Source organism: Eumetopias jubatus, unplaced genomic scaffold, assembly GCF_037043125.1.
Source record: "Eumetopias jubatus isolate StellerSeaLion01/CBP00866 unplaced genomic scaffold, mEumJub1_p1.0 scaffold_9, whole genome shotgun sequence".
Classification (NCBI taxonomy): domain Eukaryota; kingdom Metazoa; phylum Chordata; class Mammalia; order Carnivora; family Otariidae; genus Eumetopias; species Eumetopias jubatus.
This window is the reverse complement of record NW_028274815.1, coordinates 118,596,454-118,612,588: the sequence shown is the minus strand read 5'-3', so window position 1 is coordinate 118,612,588 and position 16,135 is coordinate 118,596,454. Positions and strand designations below refer to the sequence as shown.

At 41.3% G+C, this 16,135-nt stretch overlaps 2 protein-coding genes and 1 pseudogene across 2 annotated transcripts in view; 1 reads left to right on the top strand and 2 right to left on the bottom strand.

Moving 5' to 3' along the window:
* RPN2 (ribophorin II) overlaps positions 1-6,701 on the bottom strand; it is a 59,161-nt gene extending 52,460 nt beyond the window's left edge. Inside the window, exons 1-2 of the mRNA XM_028118591.2 lie at positions 6,482-6,701; positions 1,396-1,589 (exon numbers count right to left, since the gene is read on the bottom strand). Of these exons, the coding sequence (XP_027974392.1) occupies positions 1,396-1,589; positions 6,482-6,494 (207 nt within the window). The 5' untranslated portion in view covers positions 6,495-6,701. The remainder of the gene's footprint in view (positions 1-1,395; positions 1,590-6,481) is intronic.
* Positions 6,273-16,135, top strand: part of MROH8 (maestro heat like repeat family member 8) — a 57,083-nt gene continuing 47,220 nt past the window's right edge. The window contains exons 1-4 of the mRNA XM_028118590.2: positions 6,273-6,628; positions 10,986-11,107; positions 13,395-13,546; positions 15,757-15,879. Coding sequence (XP_027974391.2) covers positions 6,336-6,628; positions 10,986-11,107; positions 13,395-13,546; positions 15,757-15,879 — 690 coding nt within the window. The 5' untranslated portion in view covers positions 6,273-6,335. The remainder of the gene's footprint in view (positions 6,629-10,985; positions 11,108-13,394; positions 13,547-15,756; positions 15,880-16,135) is intronic.
* Positions 9,074-9,194, bottom strand: LOC114220869 (U2 spliceosomal RNA; annotated as a pseudogene).

The following is a 16,135-nucleotide window of genomic DNA, read 5'->3' as shown; positions in this document are numbered from 1 at the left end:
TTCTTCCCCAGAACCTGCAGATAAGAGCCCAGCCTGGCCAACACCATCATTTTGACCTTCTGAGATACTAACTAGAGAGCCCTGCCAAGCCTGCCTGGACTTCTGACCACAGAACTGTCAGCTAATAAATGAGTGCTATTTTAAATAACTAAATGTGTGGTCATTTGTTATGCAGCCATAGAAAACTAATACACAGGGGCACCTGGGTGGCTCAGTCAGTTAAGTGGCCAACTCCTGATTTTGGCTCAGGTTGTGATCTCAGGGTCGTGAGACTGAGCCATGCGACAGGCTCTGCGCTTAGTGGGAGTCTACTTGAGATTCTCTCCCTCTGCCCCTTCCCCAACTCGAGTTCTCTTTCTCTAAAATAAATAAATAAATCTTTAAAAAAAAGAAAACTAATACACAAGGCTTATATGACAAACGTGGTCTTAACCTCTTTGCCCTAGCTGTCCATGCTGCTGTAATGAATAAAATGTAAATTTACGGGGCGCCTGGGTGGCTCAGTCGTTAAGCGTCTGCCTTCGGCTCAGGTCATGGTCCCAGGGTCCTGGGATCGAGCCCCGCATCGGGGCGCCTGCTCCGTGGGAAGCCTGCTTCTCCCTCTCCCACTCCCCCTGCTTGTGTTCCCTCTCTCGTTATGTCTCTCTCTGTCAAATAAATAAATAAAATCTTCAAAATAAATAAAATAAAATACAATGTAAACTCACTTAAGACTGAACATTTTCCCGGGCAGCACCTGGGTGGCTTAGTCGGTTAAAGTGTCTGCCTTCAGCTCAGGTCATGATCCTACGGTCCTGGGATCGAGCCCCACATCCCAGGGAGCCTGCTTCTCCCTCCCCCTCTGCCCCTCCTCCCTGCTTTTGTGTGCTCACACTCTTTCTCTCTCAAATAAATAGATAAAATCGCTAAAAAAAAAAAAAAAAGAAGAAAAGACTGAACCTCTTCCTAAATCCAGGAAGTTTTAGTTGTGATGCATTTTCCTCATCAAAGGTCCAAAAAGTATATCAAAAGTGCCTGATGCGGTGACTGGCAGTGTTTAATAAAAATGAATGCCCCCATCTTAAACTCCTTTATTTGTCACACATATAGGGCACTTAAGAAGTACATGTGGTACTATACAGTCTCACTCAGAACTAGAGCAATAGTTTCTAGAGGCAAAATTTAAGCTTAAAAATAAAAAGTAAAGTTTCTAAAACTTGCTCTTCTTTATATTCTACTAAAACACCTGGCATGGTCCTAAACATACATTAGGCATTAAAAGAAAAAAAATCTGTCAGATTGAAGTAAGTATTTATTATATTGGATTAGCCTTGGTCATCCTCAAAGGAGCAAGAGTTCTGAAGTACACACGAGGAACACAGTTAAGGGATGAGGCCAAGACAAAAGTAGCCTTACCTTTACATCTGGCACCTGGGCACCAAGGCTGCTGAGTCCCACGATGGAGTAGAAAGCAGATTCCAAACTTGTGAAAGGGCGGTCCAGTGAGGCTTTCAGTCTCTCAACATCCGGCTTGGTGAGGTAGTGAGTGGGCGTCAGAGCCTGGGTGCTGGCTATGATTGTCAGGGCCAACAGGAAGACAGTGCTTGAACCTTGGGGGGAAATGACTATTAAATACGATTCAAACAATTCCCAAGTTCTATATACAGTGCCAACGATGGTGTGCACCAAGGTCTGGGAACCAAATCATGTAAGGGGGAGGGAACTGGGAGAAGTCCTAGGAAAGTGGTGGGCACTGTCTTCATCCATCTGAAAGACTGTCCTCCCAGTAGCCTCTGTGTCGCTCAAGCACAGGACCCATCATGCCATTCGCATTTCAAGTACGTTTGTAACTCCTATGCCTCTAACACAGGCCCAATCCTGAATCCTCACCATGGCCTCGCCTGCCTCTCACCAGATCTCTTCCCTCATTCTTCTTTCCATCTGTGGCTCTCTGGACCCCTCTCTGTTCCTTTAACAAGTCATGTTCTACCCTACCCAGTACTTTTTCATGCTTTCCCTTACTTCAACTTTTTTTTATTCTCCGATTTCAGTTCAAGTATCTCTTCCTCAAGAAGTCTCCCCAACTGCCCTTCCTCAGGTTAGGTCCCCAGTACTATAAAACACTGAAGAATGTGACCTCTGAGGCCAGGTTTAAATCCTAGATTTGCCCATGTGCCCAGGTGGCTCAGTCAGTCAGTGAAGTGTCGACTCTTGGTTCTGAATCAGGTCATGATCTCAAGGCTGTGAGACTGAGCCCCCCCGTCACATTCTGCACTGGATATGGAACCTGCTTGGGATTCTCTCTCTCCCTCTCCCTCTGCCCCTCCCCTGCTTGTGCACTCTCTAATAAATACATACATACATACTTTGAAAATAAGTAAATAAATAAATCCTAGTTCTGCCATTTATTAGCAATATGGTTGTGGCACTTACAATGTAGCCAGTCCGTCCTCAGTTTCCTCAAGCGTAAAGTGGGATAATAACAGTACTGACATCAGGAGTGTAATGAGGATTACATGAGCTAACATAGAAAGATCTTATAACAGTGGCTTATAACACGAGCTACATAAATCTTCGCTACTTCTATTACCATCACTATTGTTATTGCTGTGTCCATGCATATAGCAACCTGCACTTCTTCTACGTAGTCTCTTTCACAAATAGGGTAATGTCTGATTCCTCTGCTAAACTATAAACTCCATGAGGATAGACAGTTTCTTCTGTACATCCCAGTATTTCCAAGTACTAAACACTGCTTGGCAGGTATTAGTACTGAATTAATATCTGCTAAATAAATGAAAAATTAATCCTTGTCTATTATGCTCCAGGAGACAGGAAGCAGTTATGAGTGGTCCATTCTATGGGCTGCTTCATGAATCGACTGCCACATAATTAACAGAACAGTATCCATCACCCCCCGCCCCACCACCAGCTAATCCATACTCTTCACCGTTTCAGTTACCCATGTTCAACCATGGTCCAGTATTGTCGGGTCAGTAGTAGCCTAATGCTACATCACAATGCCTATGTCAGTCACCTTCATCTCATCATGCAGACATTTTATCACGTAAGCATCTGTATCAAGAAGGGTGAGTACAGTACAAGATATTTTGAGAGACCATATTCACATGACTTTTGTTACAGTATATTGTTAATAATTGTTTTTATCATTATCATTGTTAATCTTTCTGTGCCTAATTTATAAATTAAATTTTATCATAGGTATGCATGTATAGAAAAAAACACAGTATATATAAGGGTTCAGTACTATCTGCAGTTTTAGGCATCCACTGGGGATCTTGGATAGTAAGCCCTGCAGATAAGGGAGCTCTACTGTAATCACAAGGCTAATGGTAGTAGTCCTAAATCCTCTGGCCATAGTGTCAAATTTAGTTTGAACTAGAATCCCTTAAGAAAGGCATTATTAGGGGGCTCCTGGCTGGCTCAGTCAGTGGAGCCTGCAACTCTTCATCTTGGGGTGTGAATTCAAGCCCCACAAGGGGCAGAGAGATTACTTTAAAAAAAAAAAAAAAGCATCATTATATCTATTTTACAAGTAAGAAAAGTGAGAATGAGAGTACCTTGCAGACGATCTTGGATTCACTCAAATCTAACAGTTTACACTCCGCTATTTTTGGGGGATTGTTGTAGAAACAATGCCTACATTAGCGGTAACTCAGAATTGTTCTTCTATGAGTGCTAGTTCTATTTAAATCCTTCTTTGTGTGTTAAATAATCTAAAGAATGTGGAAGTTCTTTTTAAAACACTAGAAAGGGGGGCACCTGGGTGGCTCAGTCGGTTGAGTGTCTGCCTTCAGGTCAGGTCATGATCCCAGGGTCCTGGGATCGAGCCCTGCATTGGGCTCCCTGCTCAGCGGGAAGCCTGCTTCTCCCTCTCCCACTCCCCCTGCTTGTGTTCCCTCTCTCGCTGTGTCTCTGTCAAATAAATAAAGAAAATCTTTTAAAAATAAATAAATAAATAAACAAAACACTATAGTGTTTATAGGGATCTATAGTGTGGAGTATTCAATTATAAAATATTTATTGAATGCTTACCAAGCACTATTTTTGGTATTAAAAATAAAGCAGGAAACAATTAAAAAAAAACCAAAAACCCAAACCTCATAAAGCCTACATTCTAGTCGGAAAAGAAAGATATCACACAACACAATTAAGAAACATTATTTATGGGGCGTCTGGGTGGCTCGGTCAGTTAGGCATCTGCCTTCAGCTCAGGTCATGATCTTGAGGTCCTGGGATCAAGCCCTGCATCGGGCTCCCTGTTCAGCAGGGGCCTGCTTCTCCCCTCTCCCTCTGCCCCTCATCCTCCTCATGCTATCTCTCTCGTGCTCTCAAATAAATAAAATCTTAAAAAAGAAAGAAAGAAAGAAAGAAAGAAAGAAAGAATCACATTAGGTGAAAAGTGCTATGGAGAAAAATGAAGCACGGAAGAGATATCCGAGAAAAATTACAATTTTATTTTTATTTTTTTTAAGATTTTATTTATTTATTTGACAGAGAGAACACACACAAGCAGGGGGAGCAGCAGAGGCAGAGGGAGAAGCAGGCTCTCCACCGAGCAGGGAGCCCAACATGGGGCTCAATCCCAGCACCCTGGGATCATGACCTAAGCAGAAGGCAGATGCCTAACCAACTGAGCCACCCAGGTGCCCCAGAGTTACGATTTTAAATATGGTAGTCTATGAAGATCTAACTAAGAAATAAAGCTATGTGTACAGACCTGAAGGAAAAGAAGGAGCATCACAAAGATATTTTGGGGTAAACTATCCCAAGAAGAAAAGCACGTGCAAAGACCCTGTATATGTGGTATTCGTTGACATTAAGAGAGGAAAGTATAGTTAGAGTGGCATAAGCAAAAGGTGAAAAGTATGGAAGATGTGAAAGAGGTAGCAGAGGCCAAACCTGAAGGACCTTTTAAACCTTTGTAGGGACTCTGGCTTATACTGAGAGATGGGAGCCACTAGAAAGTTTTGAGAAGAGGAATGATTTGACTTACAATTTAATAGGATCATTGTGTTGAGAATAAACAAAACTGTGTTGAGACTAGGTAGGAGAAAGAATCTAAAGAGGACACCAGTTAGTAATAATCCAAGTAAAAAGATGATGGTGGTCACAGCCAGGGTGACAGCAGTAGAGGTGAGAAGTGGTCAGAGTCCAGCTAGAATTCAAGGTCAAAGCCAGAACTGCTAAAGGATAGAAAAATGTAAGAAAAAGAGTCAAAAAGATACTGATGCTGAATCCCCAGTGCCTTATGTACATGCAATATATTCCATGCTTAATATAGCACTTAATATATTAAGATCTAGTAAATGACAACTGGCATTTTCCCAGCTAGACTATAAATTCCCCTAACACAGCATCTATGTCAGAATTCTAACCTTCCCACCTCGAATTAATAGTGACAACATTTTTGGCTAAAATTTGAGCACTTAACACGTGTGGGGTATGCCCATACTATGCTAAGTACTTGGCCTGCATTGAGTCATTAAATCTTCACAACATCCAACTGAGTGCGGTTTACAGATGAAGAAATTGAGACTCACTAGGCGTTACCTGCCCTAAGACACATAACTGAGAATCAAAATGCAGGCAGTTTGAATCCAAAGTTTGTTTTTTAACCACTCTATTACCCTCAACTTTTCAAAAAATGGAGCAATGACCCACTGTCTTATTCACTGTTATCTTGGGCAAGTTACTTTTCTTCTCTGAAATTTTGTCTTCCTATCTGTCAAACGTACATAATAGTACACATTCCCCACGCCACCGTGAGACTACATGCTCTCATCGTGCACAGTGCCCGCCCAATAACTAGCAATGCAGTTAACTTTATTGATGCTTGCTGAGTGCCATGCACTATTCTAAACTATGCACGGGGCTCAGCTCACTTAATACAGCAATTTATGCGGCGGATAACGTGACTAACCTAGTTTACAGATCAGAAACTGAGGTGCAGAGGGGTTAAGGAACTTGGACTGGGTCACGTTAACGAATACTTGACAAACTACAAGTTTGCACCAGGAGAATCTAACTTCAGAATATACTCTAAGCTCCCAGAAAGATGAGTGATTTCCTTGCTCCTTTTTACTACAAAGGAAGCCACGGTCCAAAGGACGACTTGGCCAAAAGCTCACTCTTAGGCCGTCCGGCTCGGGAGCCGCCGCGAATCAAATGAATGAAGTCAGACCTAGGGTTAACCGCGGCCCCCGGCTGGGCCTCGGGGGCACCCGTAGCTCCGCGCCGCACCAGCACCCACCCCACCTCCATTCGCCCGCAGTCCACCCGCTCGCCAGCCCTTCGTCACACGCTCGACCCCAAAAGAGCCCGAGCCCGAGCCCATGCCCCTGACCCTGCCCCATAGGGGAAGAAGCTCCCGCGTGGCCGACTCCCGAGTGGCGAGCACTAGCCTCCCGCGGGCTACGGCCCACTCGCCAAGGCGTGCCGGCCGCGGGGCCCCGTCGTCGAGACATGCACAACGCCTCACCCGGCGACGCCATTCCTCCGAGCAGGTCCCACCAGGGCCCGAGCCGGAGGCTGACTTCCGCTCGGGAAAGTGGCTCCAAGAGCGCGCCGGAGGGGACACCAGGGACTCGCGGCAGGCTGCGCGTGCCGGGATGGGATCTAGGCACAGGTCAGTCCCCGCCGTCCCGCTGGGTCGGCCCGGTCCCAGCAACCGCGGCCCAAATTCCAGTTCCTGCGCGCAAAGGGCGGCGCCGTCCTCGTGTACGGGCCGGCATCCCCCCCCGCGACCTGGGCCACTTGGAACCGGCCGCCTCGCAACGGTCCTAATCCGGGTGCTACCAGTACGCGGTTGGACGAAGCTTCGGGGTGGGCCCGAAACGGGGCCTCCGCTGATTGGCCGATCGCGTTGATTGGCCGATCGCGCCGTCACTCAGTCGTCTCTCTGCAGCCCGGCCGATTTTAAAGGAATGGGAAGGGTCCCGTGAGGAAGGGCAATTAGTGTTCCAGGGCTTGGGCTTTCCTTTTCTTTCGTTCTTTTTTTTTTTTTCTTCTCTTTAGGAAATTATGGCAATTTCCTCCAAAGATTGTTTCGCTTGTCAATAACTGACCTAATGAGTGAGGTTTTCTTTGATTTGCAAAGTATTTCTGTGGACTTAGTACTCCTCGCAATAACTCTGAGGAGCATATTAGCCCAATTTTACAGAAGTAGCAGGTCTCTCTCAAATAAATAAATCTTAAAAAAAAAAAAAAACCTCAAAACAACTCAATAATAAGACAACCACCGATGTGCTGAAGCCATTTCATACTGGCTTGCAAGAGTCACTTAAGAAATTTAGCAAGGGGGGACGCCTGGGTGGCTCAGTCGGTTGAGCATCTTGTTGTTGGCTCAGGTCATGATTTTGGGGTCGTGGTATCGATCCCCATGTAGGGCTCCAGGCTCAGAGTGGAGCCTGCTTGGGATTCTTTCCCCCTTCCTCTCGCTCCCCCTCTGCTCCTCCCCCTGCTCACACTCTCCCTCTCTAAAAATAAATAAAATTTTTAAATTTAGCAAGAATTTTGCAAATTGGTTGTTAAATACAGCTATTTAAAAAATTAAATTATACAAACTTAAATGAAATAAAGTCTATTGAAAACCACTCATCATTTCGTTATTACTACATTTTCCCATTTTGTATGCTTTTGTGGTTCCTTATTTCTATTGCATCTATATGGTGGAAATATTATATGGTGATGTGCACATCTTTTTCCAAAGTAACATCAGTAGCTTGATTTTGGCCACAATGGGAATATTTACACCATAGAATCAGCAAATGCTACACACCAGGGCTTGATTTTCTGCTTTGTTATGTCTGAACTTAATGATGGAGAAATGTTAATAGAGATTAAATTTAGAAGTGTGTCATGTCTATAGGCTTTACATTGCGAATAGCTCAAAAACTTGAGGGAGTATCATTCTAGTGTTTGAAAACTATTATCCAACTCAGAGAAGTCACTTCTGAAGTTTCAGTTACATTGTACTCATTAATGTAAATGAAAATATCAACCAGCATTCACTTAAAAACTACACTTAGAAAGTCTGTTTTAAACATTTACCAGCATACTACTGCAAGCAACCCGGTAAAAAACACAGGCAAAAGATTTGAATAGGCACTTCATTAAGATATACATAGAGCAGAGGGGCGTCTGGGTGGCTCAGTCGTTAAGCGTCTGCCTTGGGTTCAGGTGGTGATCCCAGGGTGCTGGGATGGGGCTCCCTGCTCAGCAGGAAGCCTGCTTCTCCCTCTCCCACTCCTCTTGCTTGTGTTCCTGCTCTCGCTATCTCTGTCAAATAAATAAATAAAATCTTAGGAAAAAAACGATATACATAGAGCAGATAAACAGATGAAAAGATAATCAGCATCATTACACATTGATTGCACCGTATATTAAGTCACCAGGAGATATTGCTATATATTTGTCGAAATAGTTAATATAAAAAAGACCAATAATACCAAATGCTGGCAAGGATGTGGAACAACTGGAACTTGCATATACTGCTGGTGGAAATGGAAAATGGTGCTATCATATTAGAAAACAGATTTGTAGCTTTTTAAAAAGCCAGTTATATGACCTACTGCATAACCCAGCCATTCTACTCTTAGAGGGTTTGTTTGTTATAAAGATTTTATTTATTTATTTATTTATTTGAGAGGCAGAGAGAGCATGAGCATGAGCGCGGGAGGGGCAGAGGGAGAAGCAGACTCCCTGCTGAACATGGAGCCTGATGCAAGGCCCCATCCCACACTCTGGGATCATGACCTGAGCTGAAGGCAGACGCTTAGTTGACTGAACCACCCAGGTGCCCTGGTTTGTTTGTTTTTAATTAACTGGTTTTTTTTTAATTATTAAATATAAGTACACAGGGAGAGGCTCAAACTTTATTGGTTTGGGTTTTTTCCCCAAAATTGTTTTATTTACGATTGACTAAATGAAAAAACAATATTTTTAAACATACATAAAGAAAAAAGAATGATACAGTGAAATTGTGTACTTGCCATCCCATTAAAAAACAGGGGCGCCTGGGTGGCTCAGTCAGTTAAGCATCCGACTTTTGATTTCAGCTCAGATCTTGCTCTCAGGATCATGAGTTCAAGCCTCACGTTGGGCTCCACTCTGGGAGTAGAGCCTACTTAAAACAAATAAATAAATGACCATAACTTTTACACTTGATCTTAGCCAAAAGGCCGAGAAGTGATATAACCATAACTTTTAAGTTCTCTTTCTAGTCTTACCCATTCCATCCCCTTTCTCTCTGCTCAGAGATTCCCCTCCTGCAGGTTATAGGTTATATTGTTTCCTTGCTTTTCTTCACAGTTTTACTGTATATGTTTATAACTCCAAACAGTATTTGTTTACTTTTGCATATTTCTTAATTTTATACAAATGGAATTTACTATGTATTTTTTCTGTGACTTTCTTTTTTTTCTCAGTGTGGTAAGATTTATCTGCATTGCTGTGCATAGATAGAATTCATTCTAGTATATAGTACTTTATTGGATGAATTACCATAGTTTTTCTACTGTTGGTAGGCCATTGGGTGTCTCTAGTTTTTTGCTATGATGACTACTGCTGTGCAGATTCTTGCATGTATTCCTAATGCACATGGGTAAGAGTTTCATTGGAATACATTCCTAGGAGTGAAATAGTTTCATGGTATAGGCACATTTGCGACTTTACTAGATGATGCCAAATTATTTCCAAAATGGTTGTACCAATTTACACTGTAACTGTGACTTATGAGTTCTGTGCTCCACATCTTTGTCAATATATGCTATACATGCCAATGTAAAAAAAATTCAGGCAGTATAAAAGTTTAAAAACTAAATTTTTCTCTCAAAAATTCCACTCCACAGATGTTGGATTTGAATACCAAAAGTTTTTCTACACATATCCCAACATTTGTGTGTGTCTAAGTGTCTGTATGTACACACACAGTTTACACAGATTGCTTGACAACTTGCTTTTTCATTCATTAATATATGCTAAACATCGGCAAATAGAGATTCACTCACTCAACCAATATTTATCGAGCATTACCATGTGCCAGGCATTTTAGTCTCTTAGAATACATTCATAAACAAAGTAGCCACAGATCTTTGCCTTCATGGAGCTTACATTTTAGCAGGAGGAAATAGATGATAAACAATTTCATAAATAGGTGAATGATATATTAGAAGGGATTGTGTGCTATAGGAACAGAAAAAGTAGGAAAAGGTAAGGGGAATTGGGGGAATTTGCCTTCATGGAGCTTACATTTTAGCAGGAAAAAATAGATGATAATATCATAAATAGATGAATAATATGTTAGGAGGGATTGTGTGCTATAAGAACAAGAAAAAGTAGGAAAGGGTATGGGGAATTGGGGGGTGTTCTAGTTTCTTTTAACAGCCGCATAGTATTTCTTACCTATCCATTCATGCCCCATGAGGCTGACAATATGCTAGGTGTTGGCAATTCAACCATGACCATGTAGACAAGGTTTCTCCCTTCATGGAGCCTATAGTCTGATGGGAGACAGTCAACAAACCCAAATGAACTTGATAATTGTAGGTAATGGTTAAATACTATGGGAAAAAATAAGAAAAGAACTGTGGGACTGGGGTGGGGAGAAGCTACCTAACCTAGACTGTGATCAGTAAATGCTTCTCTGAGAATGTGACATTTAAGCTTTCTCTCAAGTGATGAGACAGAAGCGATCCTAAAATACTAATATTTCTTGACAAACCATAAGAGACTCTTAACTATAGGAAACAAACTGAAGTTCGACAGAGGGGAGGTGGGTGGGGAGAAGCGGTAACTGGGTAATGGGCATTAAGGAGGGCACTTGACGTAATGAACACTGCGTGTTATATGCATCTGATGAATCACTAAATTCTACTTCTGAAACTAATAATATACTATATGTTAATTGATTTTAAATAAAATTAAATAAATAAATAAATAAATAAATAAAATACTAATATTTCTGATCCCCTCTTCATTCCTAGGATCTGTAGTTGGGAAGAAGTAGTGATCCCCTGTGCTTCTGACAATGATTCAGGGAGTGTGGATTTGCAGCTGAGCAACTTAGAGAATATTAAAAAAGATCCAAGTAGCCTTGAACTTACAGGTAAAAGGGGGAAAAGTTTTTTTTTTTTTTTTTTGAAGGAAGGGAGGTGGAGAAAAGGGTTTCTCTGTTTGAGTCAAGCTGCTGGATGAGAGTCCTCAACTAGACTTTGACAATGAATTTGGTCCCTGAATTTAAGACCTTGGAAAATGGTTGGCACAATGAGATAAAATATATTAGTCTAGACATACAGGAAACTGAGATAGTTAATCCTACAGACTTGCACAGAGTCTAAGTGCTAGAAGGATTCTGAGAAGGGAAAGGTGGTTGGTTGTGGGTGGACCCTTGATTGGGCTATAAAATATATCTTTTCATTTATTCTACAAGCATTTACTGAGTACCGGTTGTTGAATATACAGCAATGAACAAGACCGACATGGTCCCTGCCCTCACAGAATTTGCTGAAAAGTACCAAAATAAGTAAACAGATATTAAATAAAGTAATTACAAATTGTAGTTAATACTATGAAAGAATTATACACGGGGCTGAGACAAAAAATAAGGGAGATGGGAACCTATTTTAAGCCATGGTTGTCAGAGAACACCTATCTAAGATGGTGCTGTTTAAACCTAAAGGAGGCCTCAAGGATATCAAAGAGCAACCCATGTGAGAAGTAGAGGAAAGAACATTCCAGATGGATATAATAGCATGTGTATGAGACAGGAAAGACTATTTGAGGAACACATTTCTCCATTTCTACACTCATTCAGCAAGCATTTATTGAAGTCCTACTATGCCGTAAACACAGATCTAGCTGCTGGAAATTTAGTAATGAACGGAGTAGACACAGTGTACTTGTAGATAAATGATTGGAACTCAGTTTAATATGGGTGATTGGGAGTGGGGGTAGGAAGCAAATATAAAGAGGTTTTTTAGCAGTTAGGTGGATACTTGGTCAAAATGAGCAAAGAGGAGATTCAAGAAAGGCATCCTGGAGCAGAGCCCTGAAGGATGAGTGGCAGTTAGTAGGCAAAGGAGGTAGGAGTAGGGAAGGTAGGGAAGAAGAAGGAGAATCATGTAGGGAGAAGCATGAGAGCTGAATGAGATAGGGCTTCTATTGCTTGAGAAGAATGTGACAGTGGGTGGCAGGAATTTGCAGAGGTTATAATTCAGGAGAGCAAAAAGTATACAGAAGTGGAGGGGTAGAAACCCTGATGATGGGTGTAAGAGGGATATAGTAAGACTGTTTCCCCAGTAGGAATAAAGAACTTGGATTTGGAAAACAGAGGAGGTAAGGATGTAAAGCTATATGAAAGGGGAAATGATACCACCATAATCACTGTGACCAGCAAAGGAATAATATTTGCCACCACCTCCTTGGTGCTAGCTCTGTATCAACCAAACGAGGTAGGTTCTGTTATCATCCCCATTTTGGAAATGAAGAAACAGACCCAGAAAAAGTAAGATCACACACGGTCACAATGCTAGAAAGAGGCAGAGCAAGGATCCAAGCCTAGGCAGACCAACTCCAGAGCCTATGCTCTTTTTTTTTTTTTAAAGATTTATTTATTTGACAGTGAGAGACACAGCGAGGGAGGGGAACACAAGCAGGGGGGTTGGGAGAGGGAGAAGCAGGCCTCCCCGCGGAGCCGGGAGCCCGATGCAGGGCTTGATCCCAGGACCCTGGGATCATGACCTGAGCCGAAGGCAGACGCTTAACGACTGAGCCACCCAGGCGCCCCCAGAGCCTGTGCTCTTAATCAAAGTATATCCCAGGTCTGGAAGGAGGTCCCTCAAGCACCTACTGCAGCCTGGTCCAGTAGGAAGAGACCAGCAAGGGGCTGCTACTGTATTTTAAGCTCTTGTCACCACAGAGTCATAGTCATTTTGAATTTAATAATAATATCTACCATTAGGGCTTACTATGGATCACATACTTAGATAAGTCTTTTGTATTCATTACCTCACTTAATCCTTGTGATAACCCTGTTTTACAGGTGAAGAAACTAAGGTTCCAAGAGGCAAACTAACTTGATAAAGGTCATAAAACTTAATAAGGGGTAGAGCCAGGATTCAGATTAGTCTCAGACTGAGATGTAAAGTCCATGATCTTAACCACTCTGCTATAGCTCACTCTTAAAGGTTTTTGTAGCTTAGGAGGCCCGTAGAGAACACTGAATTTGTAATTGGGAAGACAGACTTGGAGAGTGGAAGAGACTTGGTCAAGGTTGCAGAGCAGATAGTAAGGGTGAGACCAGGTCACGTCTATCCTGACATCCAGTGGATCTCCCTGTTATGACTGTATAACTCTACGTAATACAGATATGTAATCTGCTGTGTTTCTTTCAGTATTAGACTCCAACATCTCTGACATCGCTGGACTCTCTCAGGAACCACTCACAGATAGCTTCAGATGCCTGACCCAAAAGGGCCCCCTCAGTGAGGCCATTGTTGAGAGGCTGATCCAATCTATCCAGGAGGTTTTTGATGGTGAGCTGCAGGTATGCACAAGCAATCATACTGAGTCATCCAACTTATTCCTCCATTTTAACAAATATTTTAAACATTTATGATTTCTTTATCATACAAATAATTGATATTATAGACTATAAAATATGTTTATATTTGTGTTTTTATAATAAACATTTATAAATTGTACTTATATTTATGCTTCTGTTTACAAAACTATAAAATCCCAATGAAAAGAAAGAAAAGGAGAAAAATGAGTCTTCCCTAATCCACTCTCCCAAGATAACTAATGTTAACATTTTTGTATATATATTTTCAGACTTTTTCTTCTGTACATACAAATGCATGTAATTATAGAAAAATAAACATCAGAGATGGTGGGAGGAAAGAAGTTTTCTAGGTGAATAGCTATGGATCTATATTACCCTGCTTAATACAGTATTCTGTTGTTTAGCAGAACATTCATTCATTCATTTATTCTGTGAGAGCACATGACAGAAGAATTTGTCTTAACCTGGGGGCAAGGGAAGGCATTTCTGAGGAAGGAACCCTGGAGATCAGATCTGAGAAATGAATAGGAGAAACTAAAAGAAGTTAGAATTGGAGGAAGTATTCCAGAAATAGGGCATCGTATGTGTAACAACCTTGAGGCAGAAAGGAGCAGAGCATGTTTGATGAACTCACAGAAGGCTGGTATGTTTAAATGATAGTGATGAAGGTGTTTGTCAACAGACACTTAGGTTATTTCCATATGTCCACTATTGTGAATAATGTTGCATTGAACTTGGGAGCGCAGAGATCTCTTTCAGATCCAGATTTCACTTCCTTTGACTATATATATATACACAGATGTTTCTAGTTTGGGAAAATTCATCAAACTTTACATTTTCTCTATGTATAATGCTAATAAAAAGTTTTTGGAAAAAAAGCACTTAAAGCCAGAATGTTGGTCTTCACTTTTGACTCAGACTTTTCTTTACACTTCATGTTAGCAGGGCTTTATAAAGCATTTCTTTGTAATTAATAAAGGGCTGGGATTGCTGCAGTGAATTGAAAGAAAAGAAAATCCATTCCCTGCCTTGACCTGAATCCACAACCAGGCGGGAAAATAGATGAATAAGACAAAATAAGTTTTGTCAGAGTATCACAAATGCCATGATAGCAATATATACATGAGTTTTATGGATACTCTTAGGAAGGGCACCCAATGCTGCTTCAGGAGAAAATGCATTTTTCTAGTCTTAAAGGATATACAGATTTTAGTAAGCAAAATAAGTGTAGAGAATTCAGAAGGCTCAAAGGCCCAGAACCAGAAAAGTGCAGCATAAAAGTTAATCTGTCTAAAGTTCAGAATGCTGCAGGGCAAGGAGGAGATGAATTTGAAGAGGTTGGCTGGGTTCACATTGGGAGGGCCTTGACCTCCATGGGTACTATTGAAAGATATTTTGATAGGGAGCTACCTGATCAAGTTTGCACTTAGTGAAGATGAATCTGGTGATAGCTAGGGGAATAGATTGGAGGGGAGCAAAACTGAAGCAGGGAAATTCAATGTTGATTGTTACACTAATGTAGATGAGAAAGAATTAGGCCATGAAGTCAGCTTCTGGCTGTATATATTGCTACTTGCTATCCAGAGAGCTTATACCAGTTTATACTATCTATAGGTTGTGAGGGAAAGATGAGAAGAAATTTTCCCAAGATTGTGGAATTATTGATGTCTTTTATTGTCTTCATACTTTTTTTCAAAGTTTCTATGATAAATAGATAACTGCTTTTATAATGAGAAAAAGAATAATACAAAAGATTTTATTCTTCAAATAAGAACTTGCGTTTTAATAGGGAATCTTAAAGACTCAAAATAATCTTTAATGACATCAAGAGAGCTAGAAGTAACAGTCAAAGATAACCTTTAGGAAGTTTAATCAGACAGTAGTATATAGACAGGATGGGTAGGTGGGGAAGCAAAGACTAAAGGTGGGGAGCACCATCATGGAGCAGTTAGTAATCTAGCATTTAATCTAGCTGAGAGGGAAAACAAAGTCCCAAACCCAGACAGAGCAAGTCGACAAGGAATTCCACATCTCTGTAATTTATTCATTCCTTATAATAAAAGACCTGAGACTAGATCGAATGAGATGTCAGATGTTTAGAACATTACAAGAAACTTCTCAAAAGCCCTCTACAATCATCAAATGAGATTATAATATATAGTTGTGCATTTATCATTTTTCTACAAATTCAGAGTGAACTTGAGAAGCTGACATTCCTACGATCTTTGTCTTCTCTCAGCCGAACTTTACCCTATGATGACACCACAGAATCATTCATTCACAGCCACATAGCAGATATTGTGTGTATCCTAAATGTAAGTATGGTGACCTTATCACAAATTATCAGGACCACACAAATTCAGTGACTTGACTAACAAATGTTTTAGTGGCTTCATATATATTACCAATTTCCTTGACCTCTTCTCATACCAGTATCTTTGCATGGAGGAGAAATACTCAGGAGTACTCCACAAATATAATTACCCTTGAAAACCAACTAAAAGATGAGTAGAGGGGTGCCTGGGTGGCTTAGCTGTTAAGCGTCTGCCTTTGGCTCCAGTCATGATCCCA